We start from the raw sequence: 27,685 nt of genomic DNA on the forward strand, positions 1-27,685 counted from the left end.
GCTTAGGTCACTGGTATGGCAGGTATCTCCACCATGTCTGGGATCTCCTGGGTCCACTGCAGTGGGGAGAGAGGGTGGGTGCAGTGAGGAGCTGGGGTCTCGTGCTGTTACCGCGTTCAGGGTTATCGGTTTCATGGACACTGCTGCTGTGGGCAGAGGGGCCAGAGTCACATGGGTTTCTGTGACTGGAGGGGTGATGTCGCTCTTGTTGCCTGGTTCCCTGTAGCCGTAGTCACTGCTGTGGCTGAGAAGCCAGAGTCATTGTGTCACCTGCCCTACTGCTCCTAGGTTTTCTGTGGGGTTCGCTGCTGTGGCTGGGGATCCAGGACTGCAGGTACCACCTCCACTGTTTCCCCAGTCCTGCCTCCTCTGTGTATTTCAGTCCATCCACTCTTTTTTTTGTTTTTGTTTTTTTTCTTTTTGGCCATGCTGTTTGTGGGATCTTAGTTCCCCGACAAGGATCAAAACAAACCAGGCCCTTGGCAGTGAGAGTCTGGCATCCTGACTACTGGACTGCCAGAGAATTTTCAGTCTATCCAGTCGTATGTACAGTTGTACAGATGTGTGGAATTCTCTGCAATCCTGATGTATGGGGCAGAGACACTTACTGAGTTAAAGATATTTTACTATTGATAGTTGTAGGTTAAAGGGAAGAGATGAAGTCCATGGGATTCTCTAGACGAGAATGCTGGAGTGGGTTGCCGTGCCCTTCTCCAGGGGATCTTCCCAATCCAGAGCCTGAACTTGCATCCCTTACAACTCTTGCATTGGCAGATGGGTACTTTACCACTGGCGCCACCTGGGAGGCCCAAATCGGCCTAAATGGTGCTCAGGCGGTAAAGAATCCGCTTTCAAGGACCTGAGTTCAATCCCTGGGTTGGGAAGATCCCCCTGAGGAGGGCATAGCAACCCACTCTAGTATTTTTGCTTGGAGAATTCCCATCAGAGGAGCCTGGTGGGCTATAGTCCATGGGGTCACAAAGAATCAGACACGACTGAGCACTCTAAGCAGCAGCTGTGTGGATAATTTATATTTTATATATTTTTAATGTAGAACATGACTGAGTCTTTTGGGTCATAAGAGTCTTCTATTCTGCATTTGTACCCATTTATCATATAAATAGCTTTGGATCATTTTTATAGCGCTTTCTCATTTGTTTCCCCTTTTCTGTTACTCATTTCTATCCAGTCCATTCTTTACATTAATGCCAAAAATGATTTTTCTAAAAGTGCTGCATTGGTGATTCATTTTTCCATCCTTACAAAACAGAACAAAATAATCTTTTTCATTTACCACAACCTACCAAATACAGAGCATCCTACTGTCTTAACTATTCTCTTCATGCTTTTATCTCCCATTGGACTTCATATATACTATTCTCCCACCAAACTCACATTGTCAGTCTACCCAGGCACTCCCAATCCTTTCCTCATTTCATTCTCCTGCCTGTGTCCACCCTGGTCAGATATCACACCACTTTTAAGCCTTGATTTTATTCCTTGAAGGTGAGTGGTTTCTCCTTTTGGTGAAGTTGTAGCTGTCTTCTGTGTGCTCCTGAAGCTCTCTGTCTGTATTATAGTCCCATGTGTACATGACTCACTCCCCTTAAAGCGTAAAGTTCTTGACAGGCTTTTTAATCATGTTGTATTCTATTCTGAAACACATCACCACCACTGAATTTTTTTTTTGGACCAGCCATTGGTTTTAAGAGTTTGTTACTGGTTCAGGACAAGATAAAGAGCTGGCATCAGAGTATAAGTCAATTGTGTCACTAAGCACACTGGTTTAGCTTACTCTTTTATACAGTAAGACTTTGTTATAGAAGAAGTCTGTTTATTTGCATTCTGGTACAAGCAGATTGATGCTTTAAGCAGCATTACTTTTAAGACCCAAGAAGAACATAGGTTCCTAATAAATGAATCCCAGGATAATTTGTTCCTGTCAGTTGTTATATAATCAAATACATGTTTTGCTGCTTTCAAAATTCACCGACTGTTACTTTGGCCTAGAAAGCATATTATACTAAATTTCAAGAAGCAGTAGACTTGTGTATATTCAACCTCAAAAAGGAGGAGTAGAATTTCTAAGAAAAATTCTTGAACAAATGTCCTTAATTTATCCTATCAAGTTCAAATTTGAATAATCTTAATAAGATGTTCTGGTTTATTTTTCAGAAAGGGAAATCATGCATTGACTTCCTAGAGACCAGTAAAATCTTTATTAGATCACAAGGTAGAATTTGATACTTAGAAATATATTATACTTAAGAAGTAAACAGGAAATTCTCTAATTTTTCATGCTATTGCTATAGATATAGTAAGAATGGCAAATGTATTTTTTATGATCTTTGGATAGCTGTTAAGAATGTAACCAGAATTTGTATAATGGAAGAAAAGGGAAGGAAAACTCAGTAGCCTTTTTTTGAAAAGTCAATGGGCCATGGGAGGGCAGTGTTAATGATAGATGATTTAACTAAATTAATGTTAAAATTGTTCAAGAAAGTTTGAATTATGCCTGTGGGTATATTAAGTGAAGATTTAAGTTAAATAAATGATGACATAGTAACATATTAACATGGTATGCTAAACTCCATTCAGAAATAGGAAAAAAAAAACCAACTTGGAGAACGTTGGGCCTTCCCAGCAGAAATATGTTGGACTGCTGGAAGCCAGCAGAGCCAGTGTTCACCCAGTATTTGTTTAGAACATTTGTTATTTGTTTTAGGGTTCTCTGGTGGGAGAGGTATTTTTTTGGACTTATTTATCATCTTACTCTTTAATTAAAAATTTGAAAAAATAGTAAATATACACATGGTTCAAAAACTCAAAACTGTAGAAAGATATACAGGAACAGCAGTCTTTCCCCTGTTCTATATCTGTATCCGTTGTTCTGTACCTGCCTAGCTCCTACCTTTCCATAGTCAACCATTTTTATTAGTTTGTGGATTCTTCCATAAGTTTATTATATAAATACAAATATATGTGTAGTTGGCTCTTGAACAATGCAGGAATTAGGGGTGCTGACCTTCCGAGCAGTCAGAAATTCCTCTATAACTTAGATGGTTCTTCCATATTTGGGGTTCTGCATGCTTGGACTCAACCGACCAGGTATCATGTAGCACTGCAGTATTTATTGCATATATGTGGATCCACACTGTTCAGACATGTGTTGTTCAGAAGTCAACTGTGCTCCAATATGCCTCCAGTTTTTAACACAAATAAATATTCATAATAGCCCCATATCTTACCTACTGTTGTGAACACACTTCATTTTTTCCACTTCATAAAATATAATAAAGATTCTTCTGTATCAGTATGTATAGCTTTTTCATTGTTTTTGATAGTTAAGTCCAGAGTGCCCATGAAGATCTATGGTTGTTAGTTTTTAAAACATATTTTTAAAAAAAATTTAGGAAATTTGAGTAGCTTCCCCTGAGTTTTATGATGTTATCTTAAATAATGTATTTTTGTGTTTTCCTACAATAAACCAGGAATAAGTCTGGGCCAATCTAGATAGCTTTCAATCTATGCAATCTTTTTTCCCAAAAAATTACTTTATCACAGTAAAATACATGTTAAAAAACTCATCATCCTAACTGTTTTTTCAGTGGTATTAAATGCATCACAATGTTGGTAACTATCGCCTCTGTCCATGTATGTAACCCTTTCCATTTTGTAACTGAAACTCTGTACTCATTAAACAATAATTCCCCATTCCCCACTTCTCCAAGCCTGTGGTAATCACCATTCTAATTTTTATCTCTGTGATCTTGACTACTCTTAACTACCTCATGTAAGTTGAAACATACCATGTTTGCCTTATTATTTCACTTAGCTAATGTTGTTAAATTTTATCCATATTTTAGTATGTTGCAGAATTTCCTTCTTTTTTTGAGGCCAGATAATATTCCATTCTGTGTGTGTATGTATTCATTCATCTGTTGGACACTTGGGTTGCTTCCATGTGTTCGCTGTTGTGAATAATGCTGCTATGAACAAGTGCATACAGATATCTCTTTGAGATCCTGTTTTCAATTCTTTTGAGTGTATAATTATATCCAGAAGTTTTCCAAAATTTCTGGATCCTACTTTAAATTCTATTTTTTATTTTTTGAGAACTACCATATTGTTCCCACAGTGGCTGTACTATCTTACGTTACCACCAACAGTGAACCCGAGCTGTGTTTTCTCCACATCCTCACCTATGCTTGTTTTCTGTTTGTTTTTTAATAATAGCCATTCTGTTAAGTGTGAGGGGGTACCTAATTGTAGTTTCCATTTGCGTTTTCCTAACAATTAATGATGTTGAGCATCTTTTCATGTACTTTATCAGCCATTTGTATATCTTCTTTGGAGAAATGTCTTTTCAAATCCTTTTCCCATTTTTGAACTATTTGTTGTTGTTGATTTTTGTTCCTGAAGCCTCTGTCTGTGATCAGAAGTAGCAATTAGAGCACAGATCCCTGATATTTGAAGGATAGGGTCCCTTTTTCCTACTCTGGCCTCCCACAAGCCGTCCAAGGCTGTGCTAGGAACATGAACACAGCTGCTTCCCACATGACTAGAAGTGGGGATAGGTAGGCTGCTACTGTGCTAAAGGCTTAGATTGACAAAAATTAACCACAATATACTGTCCAAATCTTGGAATCTGCAAGCCTTCAGTAGGCTCCAGGGTTTCAAAACAGTTGCCTCAGATTCTGCCAATTCAATTGTTTTCTAAGTGGGTAGACAGATTCCTGGCCCTTACTACTTTGCCTTTTCCCAGAATTCTTTTAGTGTAATCTTTTTGTTAAGTGATTAGTAGAAAGTTCTGAAGACAACTACTGGAGCAAACTGTTTAAAACTACTTACGCCATTGGTTTTTAAAATGTTTCTTTGTTGTTGTTAAGCAGCAGAATTCTTTTTACAAATGAAATCTGATATGGATTTCCAACATACAAAACTGATAAAAAGCAGAACAGCTCTGGCCTGACATTTGCTCCCTTACCTATATCCATCAGTCCCACTTGCCTTTTCTTTTTCTTACCTCCACTCTGAGGAAGCCTATTTGGGTAGAGAAGAGATTAAAAAATAGATTAGCATTTCCCAAGATATGTACTAAGGAATGAATATTAATGTTGAGGGATGTCAGTGGATACTGAATGGAAAAATTTCATAGTCAAATTAATTTTGGAAACCCTGAATTGATAAAAGTTAAACCTGTTCTTTCATTATGAGCATTGAATAAATTCATGTGAACTGTGAATCCCCAAAAGGGAAGATAATATGTATAACATTTGCCAGACTTACTTGATCATCAATTTTTTTTTTTTTGAAGAAGTAACTTGAAGAACACTAATTTGAGAACCTCATTCCTTTATTCTATAGTAAAGTTGAGACATGAGAAATTATATGACTTGTTCAGGGACACCCAGCACTACCTTATTTCAGAAAGGTTTTTAGATACGTAGTAGACACTCAGTAAATTGGAGTGAAAAATGGAACCAAAGCTCCTATGCATAGTGTACTGTGCTTTTTTTTATACTACACTGCCTCCCGGATTTGAGACTTGTTCCACTAAGTGCTGTATACATATACTGTCTAAGAAAAGTCTGTCATCAGTTTTTATTGTGTATTGTGCTCTCAACAATGTGCACAATACTTAGAGGAAAACAGAAATGTAATATATGATCTCAGTGCATAAGGAAATCAAGTAATTGTGGTGTAACACTGTTGTCCATTCACAGATAGCATTTAACTGTACTGGTTGTTGATAATAGTGATGAGGAAGGCAGAAGTGTCCCTCCCCACTATAGTTTAAGTCTACTCATATACATTAAAGATTAGCAAAAAGTATAAGAGAAGAATGGATGTATGTGTAGTCATTTGAAGTTAACATCAATATTAAGGTCATTACTAGGAAAAAAATTTAAGATGTATGTATTTTTTAGCCTAAAACTGCATAAAAAATTGGATATTTTTTTTTTTGCAATGCCACTTAGCGTGTGGGATCTTGGTTCCCCGACCAGGGATTGAACCCTGGCCTTTGGCAGTGAGAGCATAGAATCCTAACCACTGGACCGCCAGGGAATTCCCCAAAATTGAATTGTTTTCTAATTGTTCTTGAAAAGGACACTTTCTTCTCTGGCTATTATACTGAAAATGATAAAAGTTTGAATTATTCTAAGTTGTTTTGTTAGCTTCCAAGCCCTTCACAAATTGAAGTATCATTTAAATACTTGATCATATTTGGTGGTATTGATGAGTCTGCACACTGATCATGTCTTCTAGAGTTTAAAGAAAGGTACAAGCTTGCGGAATCTCCGTATTTTAGAAAAAATTTTTTTGCATTGAATTTAAAGGATTGTGTTTGTATTAACTAGATAATCTGCTAATTCAGCCCCCTCTTTCCTTATACTTGCATTACAGTTGATGGAAATACCTGGGCACAAGTAATTGCCTTATACCCAACTCTAGTGGAATGCATCACCTGCTCATCTTCCGAGGTCTCTTCTGCCCTGAAAGAGGCACTAGTTCCTTTTAAGGATTTCATGCAACCACCAACATCCAAAGTTCAAAATGGAGAATCTTGAGCAGCTACTCTAAATTTACAGAAGAATGATACATGAAGAATCTTTGCTCCTCAGTGAATTTTCTGTGAGAAGGACGTATCTTACTACAAATAATTCCTGGCAGCTGTTGTTGGCCTCCTTGAAATTGTACTTAACTGAGTTAAGTAATTCATATTACAAGCTTACACGTCAACAAAGGCTCCTGAATGAGTAGCAGAGCAAGCCTTTAATAAACTGATGGGAGGAATGGTTAATTCTACAACGTACCTGATACCGTATCTTCAACTGGTGATTTAAAAGTGAGCTTATGTACAGTTTGTGGTGTATGTATGTGTTAATGATGTACTTTTTAAAAAGAAAGAAAAGATACTTCATTTAATTAGATTTATTAGGCTGGTGTTTTTGCACCCTTTTTCTAGTACAAAATTGTACTAAAATTTTATGCAAGATGGTACTGTAACATTCCATTTTGTCTATAACCAGCCTTTGTAAACAAAGGGAACTGATCAACTTGTGTGTATAATAAATGGTACAGTTCTGTATAAAATTGTTGCATTTATTATTTAAATTTTTAAAATATTGATAATGTTAAATGCTTGAGGCTGTATTTATTATTAGTACAAAATTGTTTGCTTACATTTTTACTTATAATTTGCCTTCTTAAGTGGCAGATATGCTTACCATATGATTATTCAGTTAGCTTAATGCTTATTTTGAATGTATTTACTAGTGACTATTAAAAATCTGACCAGAAAGGTCACGAGAACACAGCAGCAAATAGTTTATGATTTTTGCTGATTCTGCAATTCTGAAGTAGAGGTTATTATTAAAACTTAATATGTTGAGATGAATTGTAGCACTATAGCTCCATCATACCTCATTTCTTTAAATATCTTTCCCAGATTTCACTTAAGTCTGTCTCTTTTTATATTTACTGTCTGGATTTTAAAGACTTTTCATATTTTATATTTTTACTGACTTTTCCCCCCACTGACTAACAACATTAATCATTGTCTTTGAAATATGACCCAGCCAAGATGATTTTAGATTTCCTAAAATTTTGCTGTGAGGTTTTGTTCATTTGAGTGTATCATTTTGTAATATCTTCTCAAGAAGAAAATAACGCTGCTAATCCACAAATACAAACTATGTGTGTATTCCAAAACAATGAGAAGTGCATTTTTGGAGATAGAGTAGCATTTAGAAGTACAGTAAATTTTCTGTCATGGAGTAAAATGCTAATTTTGTTTCACTTTCCTATGTTAGTGAAGAAGAAAAGTGCTCTTGATTATACTAACTTAATTATTTCTTAAAAAACTGACCTAACTCACTGTATTTTCTTTCTTTAATGGATTATGGTATTATATTTTTCTTCTGAGTTAAATTTCCATAGTTATTTATGTGAAAATGCAAATATGTTTAAAAAGTGATTATTCATAAATTATAATGGTCTTAGTATTATTTTAGTGTTCTGAAAAGCCTTTTAGTTTAATAGAATTTATAAATTTCAGCCTCTCGAATAATTATAAAACTCCAATAAGGTATTAGAATTGAGTAATGAATTAGATACAGTTTTGAGGGTGTTGTAATTGTGTATTTATTTAATTTGCACTATTATCTGTATTTAATTTGCACATGTGATAAGGTCTTTTTTTCAAAGGGATGCTATTTTTATTTACACTAAATGATGAATTTTTATTTTATAATTTCAGCTAAAGTTAACATAAAATATGGCATTTCCTAGATTCTATCTTCAGCATTTTCTTAAAGTTGTTAAAAAAAAAAAAAAAGTTCAATCTGTGTATTTAGTTTATTTTCTGTATTTGGATGTTAAACTGGGAATCAGAAAAATCTGTATATCACTGCTAAAGTGTTGAAATAGAATAAGAGGGGTAGTTTTCCAATTCAGTAACACCTTAAAAATATTGACATGAATTTGCATGAAGTAAAAATATGTCTGTTCTTGAGAAATAACAGATCGATTGCAATCAAAATAATTATTTTCTAGTGAAAGTTAGATATGAGACAAGGGTATGCAGCATATATTTATATAAACTGAATAGTTTTAGCTAACATTGCATTAGTTTTCAATACTAGGACCATGCCCTACAGATTAAAAAATATATACATATGTATGGTATTTATACATACATAATATGAATGTATTAATACTATATAGTACGATAATCATCCCAGTCTTAGTGATAAGCAAAGTGGGCTGCCCACCTGCTGGTATGATTTGACACATTTTTCCTTCCAGAGTATCTCTTGCCACCGCCAGGAATCATTACTAGCAGTTCATTCCCTTGAGTCAAGGCTGCATTTTCTAAAATATCCTGATCCCTGGAGAGGTTAACACATTTTCCTCTTGTTGGTCTGAATTGCTTTCTTTAGTTACTAGAAAAACTGAGCTGTGTGTGTGAATTTACTGGATGCTAGGAGATTCAAAAAGGAAACTCCCAAAGCTGAGATAATTTTATAGTACATTTGAGACTATAACTAGGCCTTAAAACAGTAGTAATAATGTCCTTTGGGATACATATTATAAATACAGTGAGTTTTAAGCCTCACATAATCACTTTTTGTCACTGACAGTGCCTATCTTATATAGATTGCTGGACAACTGGCATATGCCAAGTGGATTAAAGTCCTTTTCTGACTGTTTTCCATTAAAAAAGAAACTAATTTTCAACTTGAATAACTTGGTTTCCTGTAATGCTACCACTGCCAAAAAAGAGCAGATCATTTTGTTGTTTCTTATTGGGTATTTCTTTATAGAAACTAGTGTTAAAGTTTTGTTAGTTTTACTGTATACTTTTGTGAATAACATTTATTTATTAGGCTACTGGGTGCATACAAGTCTGGCTTAGAACCACTTTTCACTTGCTTTCATTTTAAATTTTATTAACAGCTGTGTCATTTCTTATCTGTTTTTCCCCTGTGTGATTATTGATTCAACTTTTGCTGTATTTCTTAAATTTTTTGTAGTGCAGAAGGAAAAGATGGGCAATTTAGCATATATATTTTTATTCTGCTTGATAACATTCACTTAATTCTATAGTAGACCAGTAACTAGGTTGTCCTTTCTCAGTGAAACCTTGGAGTATTTTGTTCATCGTCACAATTTGGTACCTCAAGTCCTAGGTAACCATTAGGCCAAAGGGTCAGTTAAGAAGCTGAGAATGAAACAACATGAATTATTGAAAATAACTCAAACATATTAATGAGGTTAACATTATTATACTTGTTTTAATGAATGACAGTGTAGTTATTATATAGTGACTAGTATATTCTTCTCAAATTTAGAATAATTCATATGAATAGTCAAATCCTCAACAGTCTGCTGGAGGTGATGTGACATCTGGCTAGTTCAAGGCACAGTTTTTTCAGGAATCCACCTACTTATGATGGCTATAGAAATTGAATGTGGAGATTTAGAAGCCTCTGGAATTAATCTGTATCCAGGCTGAGAATATTGTGGATTACTTTTTTTTTTTTTTAATGGAAAACTACCACTGATGTGGGCTTCCCAGGTGGCGCTAGTGGTAAAGAACCCACCTGCCAAAGCAGGAGACGTAAGAAATGTGGGTTCGATCCCTGGGTCAGGAAGATCCCCTGGAGGGAGGTAAGGCAATCCACTCCAGTATTCTTGCCTGGAGAATCCCATGGACAGAGGAGCCTGGTGGGCTACAGTCCATAGGGTCACAAAGGGTTGGACACGACTGAAGTGACTTAACATACACACACCACAAATGTAGACAAAAACGGCCTCATGAAAGCATTGCCAGCAGCCTAGTATGTCCTTTGGATTTCTACTTACCACTTCTGGCCTTTAGCAGATATGACATCTTGTGTAAAGTACCACATTTTACTATGCTTATATTATTAGAGTGAATTTAACTTTTTTTTAAACCACTCATGATAAGAACCAGGAGTTCATAGTGCATGGTGTGTTACAAATTCATGTGCTATGGGAAAGCAGTTTTTAATGCTTTAAAATCACTTGAATTAATTTTTTTTTTTTAAATCTCTGGTAAGTAGAGTAGTGCTTTCAATTTGAATGAAGGGTTTTTATAGATTTGGAAAGTAAGTTATAATATCTATCTTACATAAAAACTATTTGAGGATTTAGATGAATATCAATTTTTTTATAAACCTAGTAATTTAGAATGCACTAGCAATATTGGCTCTCTTTAAAGGAGCATGTTGTGATACTTTTGTGAATATAAACATTCTTAGTAATCTTAAGTTGTGAGGCAGCAAGGAGCTGAGCTTCTGCCTCTTATTAACTTCACGCCTTAACTGTTCAAAGCCTCTGTTTCCTTATCTCTAGAACAGGGATGATAATTAATGAATTACTTATTCTTTAGAGGCAACATACATAGTTTGAATTTTGAGTTGATTTGTATTACTGTATTATTGAGACCTTTGACTAAATATCTTTCTCCCTTTTTCTCCTTTCTTATAGTTTCCTCTTATTTTCCTTTTTCTCCTCTCATTTCTCTTTTAATCTCTGCCTCTTCTCTTCCAGCTTTTCCTCTAATTTCACCTATATCTGTTAAGAAGAAACAGAGCTAGTAGGGTAGAAGACTTTCCAACTGCCTTTCTATCAGATGGGACTCTGGAAATATTTCTGGGCTTCCCCAGTGGCTCAGCTGTAAAGAATCTGCCTGCAATGTAGGATACCCAGGTTTGATCCCTGGGTTAGGAAGATCCCCTGGAAAAGGGAGTGGCAACCCACTCCAGTATCCTTGCCTAGAGGACACAGGAACCTGGCGGGCTACAGTCCACGGGGTTGCAAAGAGTCAGACATGACTCATGAGTCCACACACAGGCAGGCACTGCCAACTGCCTTTCTATTAGAAGGGACTCTGGAAATACCTTCTACTTTGGCCACTGTTGCTCTTTTGCAAAGGTGAAATCCCCCCCTGCCATTTTAAAATAGCTGAACAAGAGGCTATAACTTCTGCTATCTTTCTGAATCTATAGGATTCAGCAGCCAGGATGCTTACAAAATGAGATTGCTATAAATATGATGAATTCTGCAGCTAAACTTGGCAACAATCATGTATTTTGTGTAAATAGAGATTATACCACTTTTCTCCAAAGGAAGTCTTTAAAATCTATTTTTGTTTTTTTGTCTTCTGTGGGGGAGGGCTTTTTGTTTGGGAGGCAGATACTTTGAACTATTTTATATTTATGTTATCTAAATATTTGTTGATTTATATTATTTGCACAGTCCCTACTTTTAAGGAGGACTTGAGGCAGCATATTGCCCTTGGATTTCAGCTGTTTCTATTTTTCTGTTGAAAGCGATATTCTTTGATAGAAGACCTGAAATGTTATAGTACTCATCTCCAGGTCTTTCCTGGCTGTAGTTGATATCCATATGCTTGATGCTTATAGTGATTCAGAGGTCAGTAGAAACATTCTTAATTACATTGTGGGAGTGATTCTAGCCCCTCAGGAAAAAAAAAGAATTATTGTACCCTTGAATTTTGAGACCATTTTCAGTTGCTGCAAATGTGTTTATATTAAATTTAATTTTAAACATTCATTAAATAGTGCAACCAGGGAAGATCAGCTAAACCATGCCACTATTTGGGGAACTATTGCAATATAATATCAACTGCTCCTTTCTGTGAAGTTTAACTAGATGGGAGAAAAATTCCAAAGCTATAATATTGCAATCTTATTCTTTTTATCTAGAAAAATAAAATATTAGGCTTCAGACCCAATTGTGCAAATTGCATTTGCTTTCCAGCTTTTACTACCTCAGTGTCATAATTTTAACACATAACATACAACTCTTGTCTCTTAAGGCGGTTACCATATGGTGTTTATGTCAGACTGGATATATTTATCTAATTTTGTGAGATTCTTTTTTAGCTCCTGACACAGTTCTTGAAAGTAATACTGCTGTTGTTACACTTTCTCCTTGCAATTTTTATGTTATTGATCAGTTATGTATTATTATCATGAAAGTCTCTTGGCCTCAAACCCAAATTTTCTTTGTGGCCTAGGATAGATTTTTCACAAAAACCACGTAGTTATAGCTGTGATTACATAGCTTCTTAATTTGCCTTACAGTTACCACTCAGCATGATTCTAGGTTTTTAATTATGTTCCAGCAGTACTAGTTTTCTAGTATAAAAGTCACAACCAATTTGAGAGTTTACTTTCAGATATGATAAATTATTCATGTTTTCCTTCATATACCTGGTTGCGTCCTCCTCCTGATGAGGTTCAACACTTCAGTGACCTTCCACTCCCACGTCATTGACTCTGTTTAAAAACCAAACATTCGTATCAACTTGGAAAAACTTTTCATAAAATACAATAATGGAGATGTGTTTTTGAGACCTTTTTTGAAACTATTAATATCTGAAACAAAAAGGATATACATCTAGAAAGGTATTATGAAACATCTCTTAGCAGTTTAGAAAAAAAGAGTTACAACTTTGTGTTAAAATTGCAGGTCAAGTAGAAAACATAATCCTCATCTCAGGTAGACTCCCTTAATTATCTTTTATGAGCACTCATTTATTTTTAATTTAGTTAAGCTAATTTTGAAACCGCCTACCTATAACAATGCCAGACCATCCCTCTACCTCTCAAAGACAAATGGTTTTAATTTTTTTGAAAACCTGGCTTGTATAATAAATGTATAATACTGAAAGATTCCTCCATAGTACTTAAAGAAGTCAAGTGTAGTTATAAATTTTTCTTTTAATTTTAATCATTTATGGAGGACCTAGTTTGTGTTAGCCTGGGCTTTGCCTATATTATTCCTTTTAATTCTCACAGCAGTTCCTGCAAGGAAGGTATAAATTATACTCATTTTACCAAGGAGGAAGTCAAGATTTAGAGAGTGAAGTGACTTTTACTTAGAGTCACACAGCTGAAGTACATTTATTTCAAAAGCAGGGTTTTTTTTCCCCCACACAATGCTAGATGAACATTTTACAGAAAAGTTCTTCACTCCATTAAAATCCAAGCCTTACTGAAATAAATTGAAAATGCTTTTTACATAATTACTATTTCTGTGGGTAGGCATTGCGACAAAAACACTTGAACGTAACATAGAACACTGAAATACTGTAAGGAAAAAGATGTGTCTAAAGACTGTAACCTCCAGAACGGCACTGGGTTTTTATTTGGTCTGAGAGAGTTCAAAACATCTTATTGATTTACAGTTTAAGATATTATAACCAATAGCATAGTGGTTAACAGCCAAGGTTTAGACTAGACTTGCTAGATTCAAATTCCAGCACTGTTAACTTCCTGGATGCGTGACCTTGGGTTAATTAACCTGTTTGGGTTTCCTCATCTGAAACATAGAGTCATAGAAGGGTTTAACTCAGAGTTGTTTATTAGGATTTTAAAAAGGATTGTTGTAAAGAACTGTTCTGAGTACATGGTAACTGGTGGATGTTAACATGAAGACAAAACAGAAAACTTTTGGCACATGTCATTCAAGAAATGGGCAGAAACCCATACCTTCTCACAGAGGGGTCAGCTTTTTGCTTCACTGGACAACACAGCATATTAAGAATCTACTATGTGTGTGTTCATAACTGTGTCCTTGCTGAATGGACAGAAGTCTTTGGGAGGGCTCTCAAAGGTGTTCATAGCTAGTTGAAGAAACTGCATACATAAAATAATGCTCAATAGAAAACTATATATGTACTCTTGTTAACATTATGTGTTGGGCATTGGATTAGTGTCTGCCCTCATGGAGTTTACAGTTCCGCAGAGAATACAAACATTTGACAAGTGTGCAGAATATTTTGAAAGACTAGTATAGATTAATTTGGGATCTCAAAATCAGGAATATCAGCGTAGTCTTCTGTGGTTCAGGATATTATTGAAGTTAGTATTCAGAGGCAATGAAAAAGCTCAGTGGTAGAAACAGAACTTAAAATGGGCCTTGTTGGCTGGAAAGGTTTTGGATGGGTCCAAAGGATATTGGAGGGTATTTCAGGTAAAGACAAATAATGTGAGCAAGGCATATCTCTTGAGATACCAGGAAACTGAGAGAGTAGATTTCAACATGTTTTATAAAGTAAGGTTGACAGTAAAGGATTGAGGCCAACTCATGAAATTCCTTGAAAGCTAAGCAGAATAATTTAGATTTGAGGTGGCAGAAGTCTGGAGTGATTATTTTTAGTAGTAAATTATGAAACCAAAGATAAACGAGTTATAAGCAGGATAAAGTGGAAGGAATATAGAGTAGGGAAGCTAAGACAGAAGGCTGTTGCCATTTTTCTGCTGTGTGGTCATGGTGAAGGCTTGTTAAGCTGGGCGTGCTCACATTTGGAAAGGATGATTAGATTCTGGATACTATGGGTGGAGGCAAAGAACTGAACAGCACATTGTGTCTGGATGATGAATACATGTGTGTCAACGCTGTCAAAAGGTTAATTGTGGAAAGGAATCTGATACAATTAGTGTAATGATTAATTTGGAAATCTTATGCTCTAATGTATCTATAGTAGTGTTGTGCTCATGCTCAATCATGTCTGACTCTCTGCGAGCCCATTGACTGTAACCTGCCAGGCTTCTCTGTCCATGGGATTTTTCAGGCAAGAATACTGGAGTGGGTTGACATTTTCTCCTCCAGGGAATCTTCCTGACCCAGGGATCCAACCCATGTCTCCAGGGTTTCCTTTATTGGCAGGAAGATTCTTTTACCACTGAGAATGTATCTGTATATACTGTAGAGCAAATAACTATTTGAGGACCATTAGAATATCTGTACCACTATAACAAATGATATCAGCTGTGGTGGAGGATAATGTGGTCCACTGTGCAATGAATCAGCAGTGGGGGATGCCAGCTTATGGGAACAAGGTGGTGTGAATTATAATGAAAGTATTCGTGAGCTGATTTCCAGATGGTGCTAGTGATAGAGTGTCTCCTGCACTTGCCAGTGTAGGAGACATGAGACCTGGATTCTATCCCTGGGTCAGGAAGATCCCCTGGAGAAGGAAATGGCAACCCACTCCAATATTCTTGTCTGGAGAATCCCATGGATAGAGGAGCCTGGAGGGCTAGTCTATGGGGTTGCAAAGAGTTGAATACAACTGAAGCGACTAAGCACATAGACTTTGTGGTAAGCATCACTGTGACGCCTAATCAAATTTGTCAGGTTAGGCACTTAATTGCAAGTATGTTCCATATATACAAAAAATACAAAAATATTGTTAATTGGAAGTAGTTCTGATTGCACATCAAAGGCAAACTTCAGCATTTGCTTTAAAATGCATACAGTAAGCATGACACTGGGATTGGGCAGTTAGTGGGCATACCCGTGTATTTTAGGGAATTCCTAAGACAGTCAGGACTCCCTGCTTTCACTGCAGGGGCCCGGGGTTTGACTCCTAGTCAGGGAAATAAGAAGGTATCACAAGTGCCACCTGGGGCCAAAAAAACGCCAAGCAAACCAAGTGTATTTCTTAATTTGCATATTACAAATTTTGTTTTGAAACATTTCAGGCGGGTTGCTTTTTAATTTGAAACTTTGTTCAATAAATTGTGTTTCAGGCTTCTCTGGTGGCTCAGCAGTTAAAAAAAAAATTTGCTTGTCAGTGCAGGAGACAGGAGTTGGATCCCTGATTTCCCACATGCCAGGGTAACAAGGAAGCCCCGAGGTGACGACCACGCAGCCTGCGCTCTACAGGCGGGCAGCAGCAACCATTGAGCCCACCTGCGGGGATTACTGAAGGCCATAGTATGCCCAGAGCCTATACTCTACTCCAAGAGAAGCCATAATGAGGCCAGGCATGGCAACTAGAGAGCAACCCCCGCCCCTGCAACTAGCGAAAAGCGCGCGCAGCAATAAAAGACGCAGCATAGTCAAATAAAAAATTTTTTTTAAAGAAACTGTGTCCCATCACCAATACTACATAGAATAGAAATGAAAAGCCAGTATTATGTAATCTTTAACTTGCCAAGAGATTTCACTGGATGAGAGGATGTTATCAAAGTTACATTGTGCTGCTTTAAAGGTAAAGAATAATTATTGTTCCAAAAAGCAGTCATACATGGATATCCCTTGTGTGCGGTTTGGAGTCTGGACCTTAGCCCTCTGCCTCTCATGAAGGGATCAAAGCCTGCGCAGAGGCAGTCTCAAGTCTGAACACACTCAGTTCCCCCATTCCTTATTTTTCTTATGTGGTCTGGATTTCCAGGAGGGTGATGACTAACAGTACTGCTCGATTTACGTAAAAGTACAGGACACTAACTATATTCCAAGTTCAAAGAAGTTTAGGGGACATACATATACTAAAAAATTATTCGTTTATCGGAAACTCGAAATAGACGTTCTGTGAATCTTAATTGGCAGCCCCTGCTTACTTTTTCTTCACCCCGATTTGTTTAGCTTCACAGAAAAGTCTCAAAATGGGAGGCAAAAAGAAATTCGCCTGGCCCCAAAGCAGATGGAGCTCAGGGTAGTCGGCCTTTTCCCAAACTTGGCCTTAAAAAAAAAAAAAAAAAAAAAAAACCCTTTTGTAAAGTTTAAAATAAAATTAAAAAAAAAAAAAAACCCACCCACAAGTCTCAGGAGCCTGCGCATTAAAGCGGGCAGTGCAGCAGCTTTCCCGCCGGTTTTCTGCGGAATGTGGCGCAGCGGCCACGCCGCGGGGTGGAGCGCATGTTGCGGTGTCCTTGCCGGATGCGAAAGGAGGTGCCAGAAACTTTAAACCTCAGCCAGAGTACAACGTGTCCACTTAGACGGCGGTAAGTGCCGCCATTTTCTTTGCGGACAAACACCGGTAGAAGTTAGCGGCTCCACTTTGCGCCGTTAAGCGGCTTGGGGAGCACAGCCCGCGGCCTCAGCACTTTGGTGACGTGGAATCCGGGTTCCCCCTTTGGGGGCTGATTTCTAGTGACACGTCGAATTTTGCCAAGGCGGGGAAAGGGACGCCGCTTCTGCCCCGGATGTAAGATGGCGGCGGGGGATGGGGGGGGCGGTCTGCGGGGCGGTCACGTGGTGGGGAGTAGCGCGCGAGCCTCCTTAAGTGATCTCTATGGTTCGTCCGACTCACTGGAGCAGCGGAGCGCGAGACGGGGCGTGTGTCCGCGGGCGCCTGGCTCCCGTTGCTGCCACCCATCCCACAGCCCGGCCCGGTTTCAGTTCTACGGGGCTTTTGTTTGTCTTCTTCTCGCCTCCTGAAGAGGGGCACGGGATTTCCCCGAAGGGTACTGAGGAGCGGGTGGCCTGAGGACTTCCGGGCTGTGCCTGGGTTTTCTGGTCGCGTTGCCGGAGCCGCTGTCCGCCAGTACAGGAAGCGCCCCGGGCGTTCTCCCGCGCGGAGAGCCGGCCCCGCGCGCGTGTGCGGAGAGCGCGGCGCCCGTGGGCCCCAGCCGCCGCCCAGCCCCCACCGCGGGGCGGGGAGGGGCGCGGGCGGCACATCCCGGAGACGTGGCGGGAGCGCGGTAGAGATGGCTCGGAGCTTGCGACGGGCGAAGCGCGGGAGCGCTGCTCGCTGCCTCACTGGAATGGTCCGGGTCCCGCAGGCGCCGGCTGCGCTTTTGCCGCCCATTTCCTGCTGTCGAGTGGCCTGGGGGACGGCGTCCCCTCGGGGCGGCGGAGGGAGCGGCTGCCTGCGCCAGGATCCCTACGCATCTTTTCTCTCTCCAGAGCGCTCGGTTACATAGAGGACCCCGGCTCGGCCTCCCCCGGTCGCCGGCGCCGCGAAGATGCCGGGAGCTCCCGGGGCGCGCCCGGTGCGGCCGAGCGGCGCGGCGCTGGGCGGGGTCTGCAGGCGCGGCGCGGCGCGGCGGGGAAGAGCAGGGGCGCGGGGTCGGCGGCGGCGGCGGCGGCGGCCGAGGAACGACGGAGGAGCACCGGAGTCGCTTCGCTCGCCTCAGCGTGGTCCGGTGCCTCCCCGACACCATGGCCCTGGCTGAGGTAGTAGTTTGTGCTGTTGGTCGGGTTGTGACATTGCCCGCTGTGGAGATAACTGCGCAAGCTACTGCCTTGCTAGTGCTGGTGATGCTCAGCGCCGCGGAGGACAATGGCTGGGAATCCCCTTTGTTTTCCGGGGCGCGGGGGCAGCCCGCGGAGCCCCGGCCTCAGCGGCCGCCACGGAAACCGTTAGTTGTATGGTTTCCCGGAGGGAGGAAGGAATTGCGGGGACAGGGACGTTTGTAAGGCTGGGGGAAGACCTAAATCTCTGGATTCGCTATTTGCTGTTGAAGGAAGGAATGTAATTGAGTAATAACCACAGATAACTTTACCATCCTAAATAATTTGAACGCTTCTTTCAGTAGTTGATGCATGATTTAGTTAGTGCGTATTTTGCTTCATTCTTTATGAATCGGATTTGTGTGAGGTACCTCGTGCAGAACAGGCATGGGGGTAGAATAGTCGACCCATTAAAGTTTATGCCTTAACATTTCGATTTTGTTTATTTGATATGTTCCCTCTGTAAATCTAAGAGTTTTCGAAATGTAAACCCAAAGCAATTAAAAGTTTCTGTTTTAACTTTGTTTTGCAACTCCTTGAATGAGATTGAATTTATAGTTAAACGCTCTGTTGAGGTTTTTTTTTTTTTTTTTTTTAATGTATGAGGCAAATAAATTCTTTTTACAGTATGCTGTGTTGTTTTTTTGTTTTGTTTTTTAGTTTACCTTTGGGGGCTCATTATATGGTGGTGGTGGTTTTTGGCCTTTGATTCTCATGCTATATAGTCGTTGCTCATCAGTGTGGGGGGAAAGGATCCAGGTAGGCGCTAAAAGTGTGGTTTGTGGATACTTTGAGTTTAAAATCTAATATTTTCCATTTTAATTTGTGAGGGACCACTATTCCCTCAGTTTTTAATAAAGAAAACGTAGTTTGGAAAACTAATGAAATGACTTGGTATTTACTGCGAGATCTGGGTAAAAAAGATGATGATTGTACTTTTAAAATTTTAATTTCGCTGAGAAAAATTAGTGGTAAATTTTAATACTTTCCTTAAAAACAGATCTGGTTTTGATTTGTGTAGAATAATTAACTTTGAATGGTGTAATCACAAGCATTCTATGGATTAATTTTGGATGCATAATTGAGAAAAATAAGGCAGTTCTTTGCCTAGAAAAAGGCACATGTAAGGAGAAAAATTTTTAAGCCAACTGAATCCTCTTAGTCCCCTCCAGCAGGAGTTTGGTGCTTTCGTAATTCAAAAGTGATCTAATAAGTGTGTCTTGATTTAGTTTGGTTTAGCTTTGAGAGAGAACCTTACTCAATCTGATCTGGTCTGGATGGAGCTGCCTTATTGTGGGAAGGACAGGAGAGAACCTTATATTGAATCTTAAAACGCATAAAATATTTGAACGTTGGCTTTTTGAGTTTGCTTTCTTTTGATATCAAAGGGCAAAGTAAGTTTAGATTTTATTAAGTGCCTGTTCTTTTAAAGGATGAAAATCTCTGGGTGCTATGTAAAATCTTGATTTACGGAGAAGCTAATAAAATTCTAATTTTCATTTCCCAGAACAGTTCATCCAGGCAACCAAGGTAATCCTCATCCCACAGGTCCTCATCTTTCCCATTATACTGTAGAACATTTTATAGGGGATCAACAGTTGTTAATTTGTACCCAAAAGTGTTATGGATTCTGCCAGTAGTTTATTGAACTTGAATAGATCAGCAGATAGGAAGCTGAATTGGATGTACAAAGTATTCATAGTTTATCTTTTGCTTTTAAAGTAAATTTCATCCAGAATTGCCCACATTGTAGGAACATTTTGAGTTGTTGGATATAAAGTACTTCCATATGTTTTTCTTGTTTGCTAAATTACAAAGAAGATACTGCCCCCAGCCAACTTGTTTTTAGTACCATAGTTATGTTTCTACCCTAATCTCTAGTTTTAAAAATTAGCCTTTCATGAATTTCACTTTATTATTTCTGTACATTGATGAAAATTACCTGCTGAACATTTTTACTATTGACAGTTTACGACAAAGATGAATTTGTCTTATCAAAAGAACAACTTTGCAGTCGATACTTTTGACATGTACTTGGTGCAATTAACTTTTTTGTTGATCTGTTGTCAAATACTTATTAATTTGTAATAGCAAAAAGCCACTGATGGGAAAGAATAAAGCAGTATTTTGGGTGTCCTCAATGAGTGCCAGACCAAAGGAAAGCTGAGTTATGGTAATAACATTTTAATAAATGTTGTTTCAAATTACTGGAAATATAGATGTTAATTTTGCGTATGAGACACCTGGAGAAGATTCTTGGGGAAGAGTTCTGTCTTATGCCTTAAAGTCAGAATTCCTGATTGTTAATCTTACATATAAAAATTTTGTTTATAAGCTATTTAAATATGAAATTGCCTTTTGGTAGGTGAGCCAGGGTGCACATAAGACATTGCATCTTGTGGAGTGGGCTCAGAAGAATTTTTGCCAGAGGAACCTGACAGCAGAGATTAGCTCTTCAGTGTGTGGGAACTAGGTGCCAAGAAGACTTCGATTTCTTCATTAACTACCCATTCTTTCTGCCTCTTGTGTGTTATACCCACTACCTCCATAGTGTGGGGTGGAAGAAACGGATAAGAGATACTACTTTACTTCCCCCAAATTAAGACTCCTTTCTGTAATTTCTGTAACAAAAGAAAAATAGGACAGTCGTCTTCAAAAGTGAATTAGGCCAGATCGGTAATACCCAAGAGGAGAATGATGACCATTGTCATAAAATCTAAAATGTCATTGAAGCCACTGATAGCTAGCTGATTCAGATAGAAATATTAAAACCACTCAAATGATTGTCTAACACAGTTCACCAAGTATTTTTGTTAGAATATCACTCTGAGGCACTGTGGGAAAGGCACAATAATTGTTTGGCTGGATCACTGCCACAAAGGTCAGTGCAGCTGGAAAAGATAGGACCCCAAGTGCTTAAGAATCAAAATGTGGGCAGGTGAGAGAAGCATTAGTGACCTAGGTTACCTTTTGAGACCTGGCGGGAAAAAAGTGGGTAAAAGAGCTGAGGGGAGAGAAGTACGGAGCACGTAGATAACTGTAACTTAGAGGTTTTTATGTTTGTTGCCTCTAATAGTCATTCTAAAAGTGCAATTGGAGTCTTCAAGGTGAGCATTTCAATTGTGGTTTATTCTCAGTGATGCTCTGACTGGCTTACGTTTTAGCCATGTATTATCTGCTGTAATATGTGCCGATGTTGTCCAAATTTGTTTAAGAGAAACACTGTTAGTTTTACACGGAATAGAGTGCTTTTTATAATCTGAAGTTGAGAGTTACTTGTATTTAGATTTTCACTTTACAGTTAGCTTTCTTTAAAAGCACTGTTGTTCGATACAACAATGGAATTGTGCCTACACAAACTTCTGGACGCTAAATTTGTGATAGGATCCTTTTAAACTGCACATGTGATGCCCAACAGTAAAGATTTGGTTATGAACAAACCAACCTAGGATAGGAGTCTCATGTTGATTTTACAGGTAAGCTCCTAATTCTTTCTTTTTCCACTTCAGCGCTTTCTGAAAATACACCGTTTGCCTTTAGCTGGGTTTCAAATTTTGTTAGTTCTGTTATAATTGAGAGTGTTTTATCATGAAAGTCAATGTTTCTCAGAAGGCCAAATAGTGTCAAATGTCACAGAAAAGTAAACTAGGAACTAAAAAGTGTCCACAGACAGTTGCAACCTAGATCATCCATGTAGTTGTAACCCTGTGTTCTCTTTTATAAATAAAAAAATCCCTTTGAACTTGAACAAAAAAAGTATTAAGATTAAGAGGTTGTTATTTCAATATTCTGCACACAATATACTTTAAAGGCCTTATTAAACAGAAATGTGGTAAAATATAAGATACAAGGCCTGTGCTATTCATAGTTGTAGTGATACTATTACCCCCAAATGATGGCAGAAAGACCTGAGTGAGCTCTAAAATATGTAAGTCAATGGAAACATTTTTCTATTTCTTTAAAAAATAACTGCATTTGTTTAATAAGACCAGGTTAATTGTCAATGAGAATAAAAATCCTATATGCCTTTAATTTTTTTAGTGACTGAAACTCATGCAGAATATATATATTCTGGATAAATTTAACTCATTCATTTTATTTACTTAACAAATACATTGAGTGCCTACCATGTACCAGGCAACTGGGGATACCCAATAGACTAAATGAAGGAACCTCCACCTTTAATGGAATGTGTATTCAAACAGGGATGCACTTGTCTATAATGGTAACAATATGTAATACGCACTGTCTGTGGGCCTCTTGCGTTTTTTCAAACTTGAGTTCCACTTGGGTACCTACTCTAGAGCCTTGCTCCAGGACCACTAGTGTTACTGTGGTTGTGTGTATGTGTTTTCCCATTTTTAAAATAATTTTATCTGCATTTAAAAACAAAATAGTCCCAGTAGAGCACCTCCAACTGTATTGTCACACTGTGCAGTCTTTACATTTCTCAAGATTAATGAGACATCACATCACATTTTTTGATGTACCTCAGCATTGTGAGGTCAAAGAAGTGAGAGTGCACTGTGAGCAGGATATTGAGTTGGCCGTATAGATCCTGTACCTCAAGAGCAGACGTGTGGGGTTCTTTTAATGCCACAGGCGATGGAGAGCCAATCATGAGCCTTGCTGGGATGGAGTACAGAGAAGAGTCGAGCATTTATCCTGCCTTTTCCAAATTACACCTCAGGGTAACTACAGTGTTGTGAGGGAAATTTTCTCATTATAAAGTAATTCCAGCTTAAAAATACAGTATAATAGAAATAGGACCTCAGCATTTTGCAGCAGTAATGAAACAATCAAGCGAGGCCTCCTCAATGACTCTTCACTGATTGAATGCTGGTGGGGAGCAGTTTAATGCATGGATCAGGCTGACAGCACCTGAACCCACTGATCAGCCTTAACATTACAGTAACAGAACTATAAACATTCTGTGCTTGCTGAAGTTATACCATAGAAGTGCAGAGTGCCATCCATGAAGGTCATATAATTGAACTTGACTCTCAAACGTTTGAATCTGACTACTAGTTATAAGAGACAGAGGAACATGTTAAACCACCACTGGATGCAGTTGGCAAAATCCACAGTAGAAATTTCTAGAAGACAAATGACCTGGTATTTTTAAGTAAACTGCAAGAAAAAAAGAATTTATAGATTAACATGGACTTGAGAAACAATTATAGCTCTTAAATCATTATAGCTTTCCAGTATACATGCAACATAGTAGATAATTACATGAAATAGGAAATACATTAAAACCAAGAAGAGTTTAAATGGGTGAGATGTGGAGAATAACGAGCTTTTATGTACTTGGTGTTATTTTCTGATGCTTCTCTTCTGGTCCCTCTGTATTTTTTATAGTTTAAGGAAAACCTTTGTGAACTAAGGGGCATATCTTCAAAGGTTCCAGTATGAAGAGATGAGTGGTGTCAACGTCTAACTCCTTCATGCCCATAACTGACAGCGCTCTGGAGAGCACCTAAGATGTTCTGGGCTGAGCTCAGTACCTAGTGGACCCTTTGAGGCATTTCTAACCTCACTTCTGTATCTTTTTCTTAAGTGCTCACCAATTATGACTCTTCCATTTTTTCTCTGTCCTCTTGTTAGCTCAGTCTTCACCTTGCGTATTCAATCCACTGTTTGCTTTCTTAAAATTGAGACGTGGTGGACAATACTAGTTTCAGCTGTTCAACAAAGTGATTTGATATTTGTGTGTGCTGGGCAATGATCACCACAGTAAGTCTAGTTAACGTTCGTCACCACATGCCGTTACAGAACTTTTTTTCTTCTGATGAGAACTTTTTAGTATTTACTCGTAGCAACTGTCACATATGCAGTACAGTATTATTAACTGTAGTCAACATACTGTATATTACATCATGAGTTATTGGCTTTATAATTGGAAGTTTGTACTTTTTGACGCCTTTCACCCATTTTGTCCTCCTCCCACCCCCTGCCTGTGGCCATCACCAACGTGTTCTCTGTATCTCTGAGCTTGGTTTTTGTTTTCTGCTTTTTTTTGATTCCACAGATAAGTGAGATCATGTTTGTCTTTCTCTGTCTTATTTCACGCAACATAATGCCCTCAAGATCATTCATGTTGTCGCAGATGTCACGATTGCATTCTTATTTATGACTGAAGAGCATTCCAGTGTGTGTACATGCCTCACCTATTTGTCCATCCATCCATCAGTGGACACTGGTTGTTTTTGCGCCTTGGCTGTTGCAAATAATGCTGCAGTGAACATGGCAATGCATATATCTTTTTGAGTTACTGTTTATCGAGCTGCTTAAAAACACTTAGCCATCAATTGCAAAGTATAGGACTTCTTTAAATTCTGACTTGATCAAAGCCAGCTGTAAAAATATTCCTGAGACAACTGGAGTAATTTAAATATTGACTGAATATTTGAAGTTAAAAGAACTGTTGACACTTGATGAAGGTATTATGGTTGTGTTTCTTTTTTCAAAATTCTTTTAGCATATACATAATGAATTTACCAATAAAAAGATATGTATAGAATTTGCTTTATGTTTCAAAATAATCCTGGTGTAGGAGGGGGTGTACGTATGGGTGGGAGTATGGGTGAAGATTGCTCTTGTACTAATACAGTGGAAGTTCACACATGCTTACAATGATACCATTGTTTAAATATATCTACTATAGTTTGTTGTTGTTGTTGAGTTGTGTCCGACTTTGTGATCCCATGGACTCCAGCATGCCAGGCTTCCCTGTCCTTCACTGTCTTCCAAAGTTTGCTCAAATTCAAACTTTGAGTCCATTGAGTCAGTGATGCCATCCAACCATCTTCCTCTGTCACCTCCCCCTCCTGCCCTCAGTCTTTCCCAGCATCAGGGTCTTTTCCAGTGAGTTTCTTCACTCTCTGCATCAGGTGGCCAAAGTTTTTGGAGCATCAGCATCAGTCCTTCCAGTGAATATTCAGGGTTGATTTCCTTTAGGATTTACTGGTTTGGTCTCCTTGTTCTCCAAGGGACTCTCAAGAGTGTTCTCTAGAACCACAATTCAAAGGCATCAATTCTTCGGTGCTCAGCCTTCTCTGTGGTCTAACTCACAGCCCTACATAACTACTGGAAAAGCCATAGATTTGACTATGCAGACCTTTGTTGGCAAAGTGATGTTTCTGCTTTTTAATACACTGTCTAGGTTGGTCATAGCTTTTCTTCCAAGGAGCAAGCGTCTCTTATTTCATGGCTGCAATCACTGTCCGCAGTGATTTTGGAGCCCAAGAAAATAAAGTCTGTCACTGTTTCCACTTTTTCCCCATCTATTTGCCATGAAGTGATGGGACCGGATATCACGATCTTAGGTTTTTGAATGTTGAGTTTAAGCCAGCCTTTTCACTCTCCTCTTTGACCTTCATCAAGAGGCTCTTTAGTTCCTGTTTGCTTTCTGCCAGTGGAGTGGTGTCATCTGCATATCTAAGATTGTTGATATTTCTCCAGCAGTCTTGGTTCCAGCTTGTGATTCATCCAGCCCAGGCTTGTGCATTATGTACTCTGCATGTAAGTTAAATAAGCCTGGTGACAATATACAGCCTTTCCCAATTTTGGACCATCCATTGTTCCATGTCCAGTGCTAACTGTTGCTTGTCCTGCATATAGGTTTCTCAGGAGACAGACAAGGTGGTCTGGTATTCCCATATCTTTAAGATTTTCCACCGTTTGTTGTGATCCACACAATCAAAGGTTTCAGCATAGTCAATGAAGTACAAGTAGATGTTCTTTGGGAATTCCCTTGCTTTTTCTATGATCCATTGGCAATTTGATACCTATCATAATTAAACCTAATAATTATGTTAGAATTCAGAAGGCATGTGTTTAGAACCTGTACTGTGAAGTACTTTGTAAAATACTTGCTTTAATGTTATTCTAATTATTAATAACCTTCTATTTTAAATACTGGTATTTTGCTAGTTCCATGTCTTTTTTGAGACATATGCCTTGTTAATAGCATACTTAAAAAAATCTGAAAAACGTATTCTAAAGCTAAAGAAATTTACTGAAAAAAATTTAGTTTTGGCTTGAACTATGTTCTGTAAGCTTAGTCCTATTTATCATTTTAAATGATTGTGCTGTGCTTAGCCACTCAGTCGTGTCTGACTCTTTGTGACCCCTTGGACTGTAGCCTGCCAGACTCCTCTGTCCATGGGGATTCTCCAGGCAAGAATACTGGAGTGGGTTGCCATGCTCTCATCCAGGGAATCTTCCCAACCCAGGGATCAAACCCAGGTCTCCCACACTGCAGGCAGATTCTTTACCATCTGAGCCACCAGGGAAGCCCATGAATACTGGAGTGGGTAGCCTATCTTCCTGACCCAGGAATCGAACCGGGGTCTCCTGCATGACTGGCAGATTCTTTACCGACTGAACTTTTAAATGATAGCTGTAATAATTGTTCTGGCATTTTAGTAGATTTTTGTGTTTCTGTTGACTTAAATGATGATTTTAGTGTTCTTTTTAACTGTCACTGTCTCTGTATTTTATCTGTAGAATACAGTGTTCCTACTAATATATGTTAACTCTTAGCAGTTATGTGATCGTGCTTCTACATATATCACTATGTTTTTTAAAATTGTATTGAAGTAAATTGATTTACAAGGTTGTATTAACTTCTGTTGTACAGCAGTGAATCAGGGATATGTATGTATATACACACTTATATATTCTTTTTGGTATTCTTTTCATTATAATTTATCACAGGATATTGAATGTAGTTCCCTATGCTATACAGTAGGGCCTTATTGTTTATCCATTACTATAAATAAGAGTTTGCATCAGTTTATCTCAACTCCCAGCCCTGCCCTCTCCTACTCTTGGGCAACCGTAAGTCTCTTCTCTATCCGTAAGTCTGTTTCTATTTTGTAGATATGTTCATTTCTGTTGTGTTTTAGATTTCACATATAAGTGATTGCATATGATAAATACCATAAATATTGTCTTGTTCTTTCTCTCTTTACTTCACTTAATACGATAATCTCTAGGTCTATTCATGTTGCTGCAGCTGGCATTCATTCATTTTGCTTATGGCTGAATAGTATTCCTGTGTGTGTGTGTGTGTGTGTGTGTCTACACACCACATCCTCTTTATCCATTCATTTCTATGGACATTAGGTTGTTTCCATGTCTTGGCTATTGTGAC

At 38.4% G+C, this 27,685-nt stretch overlaps 1 protein-coding gene across 4 annotated transcripts in view; it reads left to right on the plus strand.

The window, feature by feature from the left end:
- MON2 (MON2 homolog, regulator of endosome-to-Golgi trafficking) overlaps positions 1–7,317 on the plus strand; it is a 110,895-nt gene extending 103,578 nt beyond the window's left edge. For all 4 annotated transcript variants that reach the window (XM_055579281.1, XM_055579258.1, XM_055579269.1 and 1 more), the window contains one exon: positions 6,409–7,317. In XM_055579281.1, coding sequence (XP_055435256.1) covers positions 6,409–6,572 — 164 coding nt within the window. In that variant the 3' untranslated portion in view covers positions 6,573–7,317. The remainder of the gene's footprint in view (positions 1–6,408) is intronic.
- The last annotated feature ends 20,368 nt before the right edge of the window (positions 7,318–27,685 follow it).

Source organism: Bubalus kerabau, chromosome 1 (assembly GCF_029407905.1).
Source record: "Bubalus kerabau isolate K-KA32 ecotype Philippines breed swamp buffalo chromosome 1, PCC_UOA_SB_1v2, whole genome shotgun sequence".
NCBI classification, from domain to species: Eukaryota; Metazoa; Chordata; class Mammalia; order Artiodactyla; family Bovidae; genus Bubalus; species Bubalus kerabau.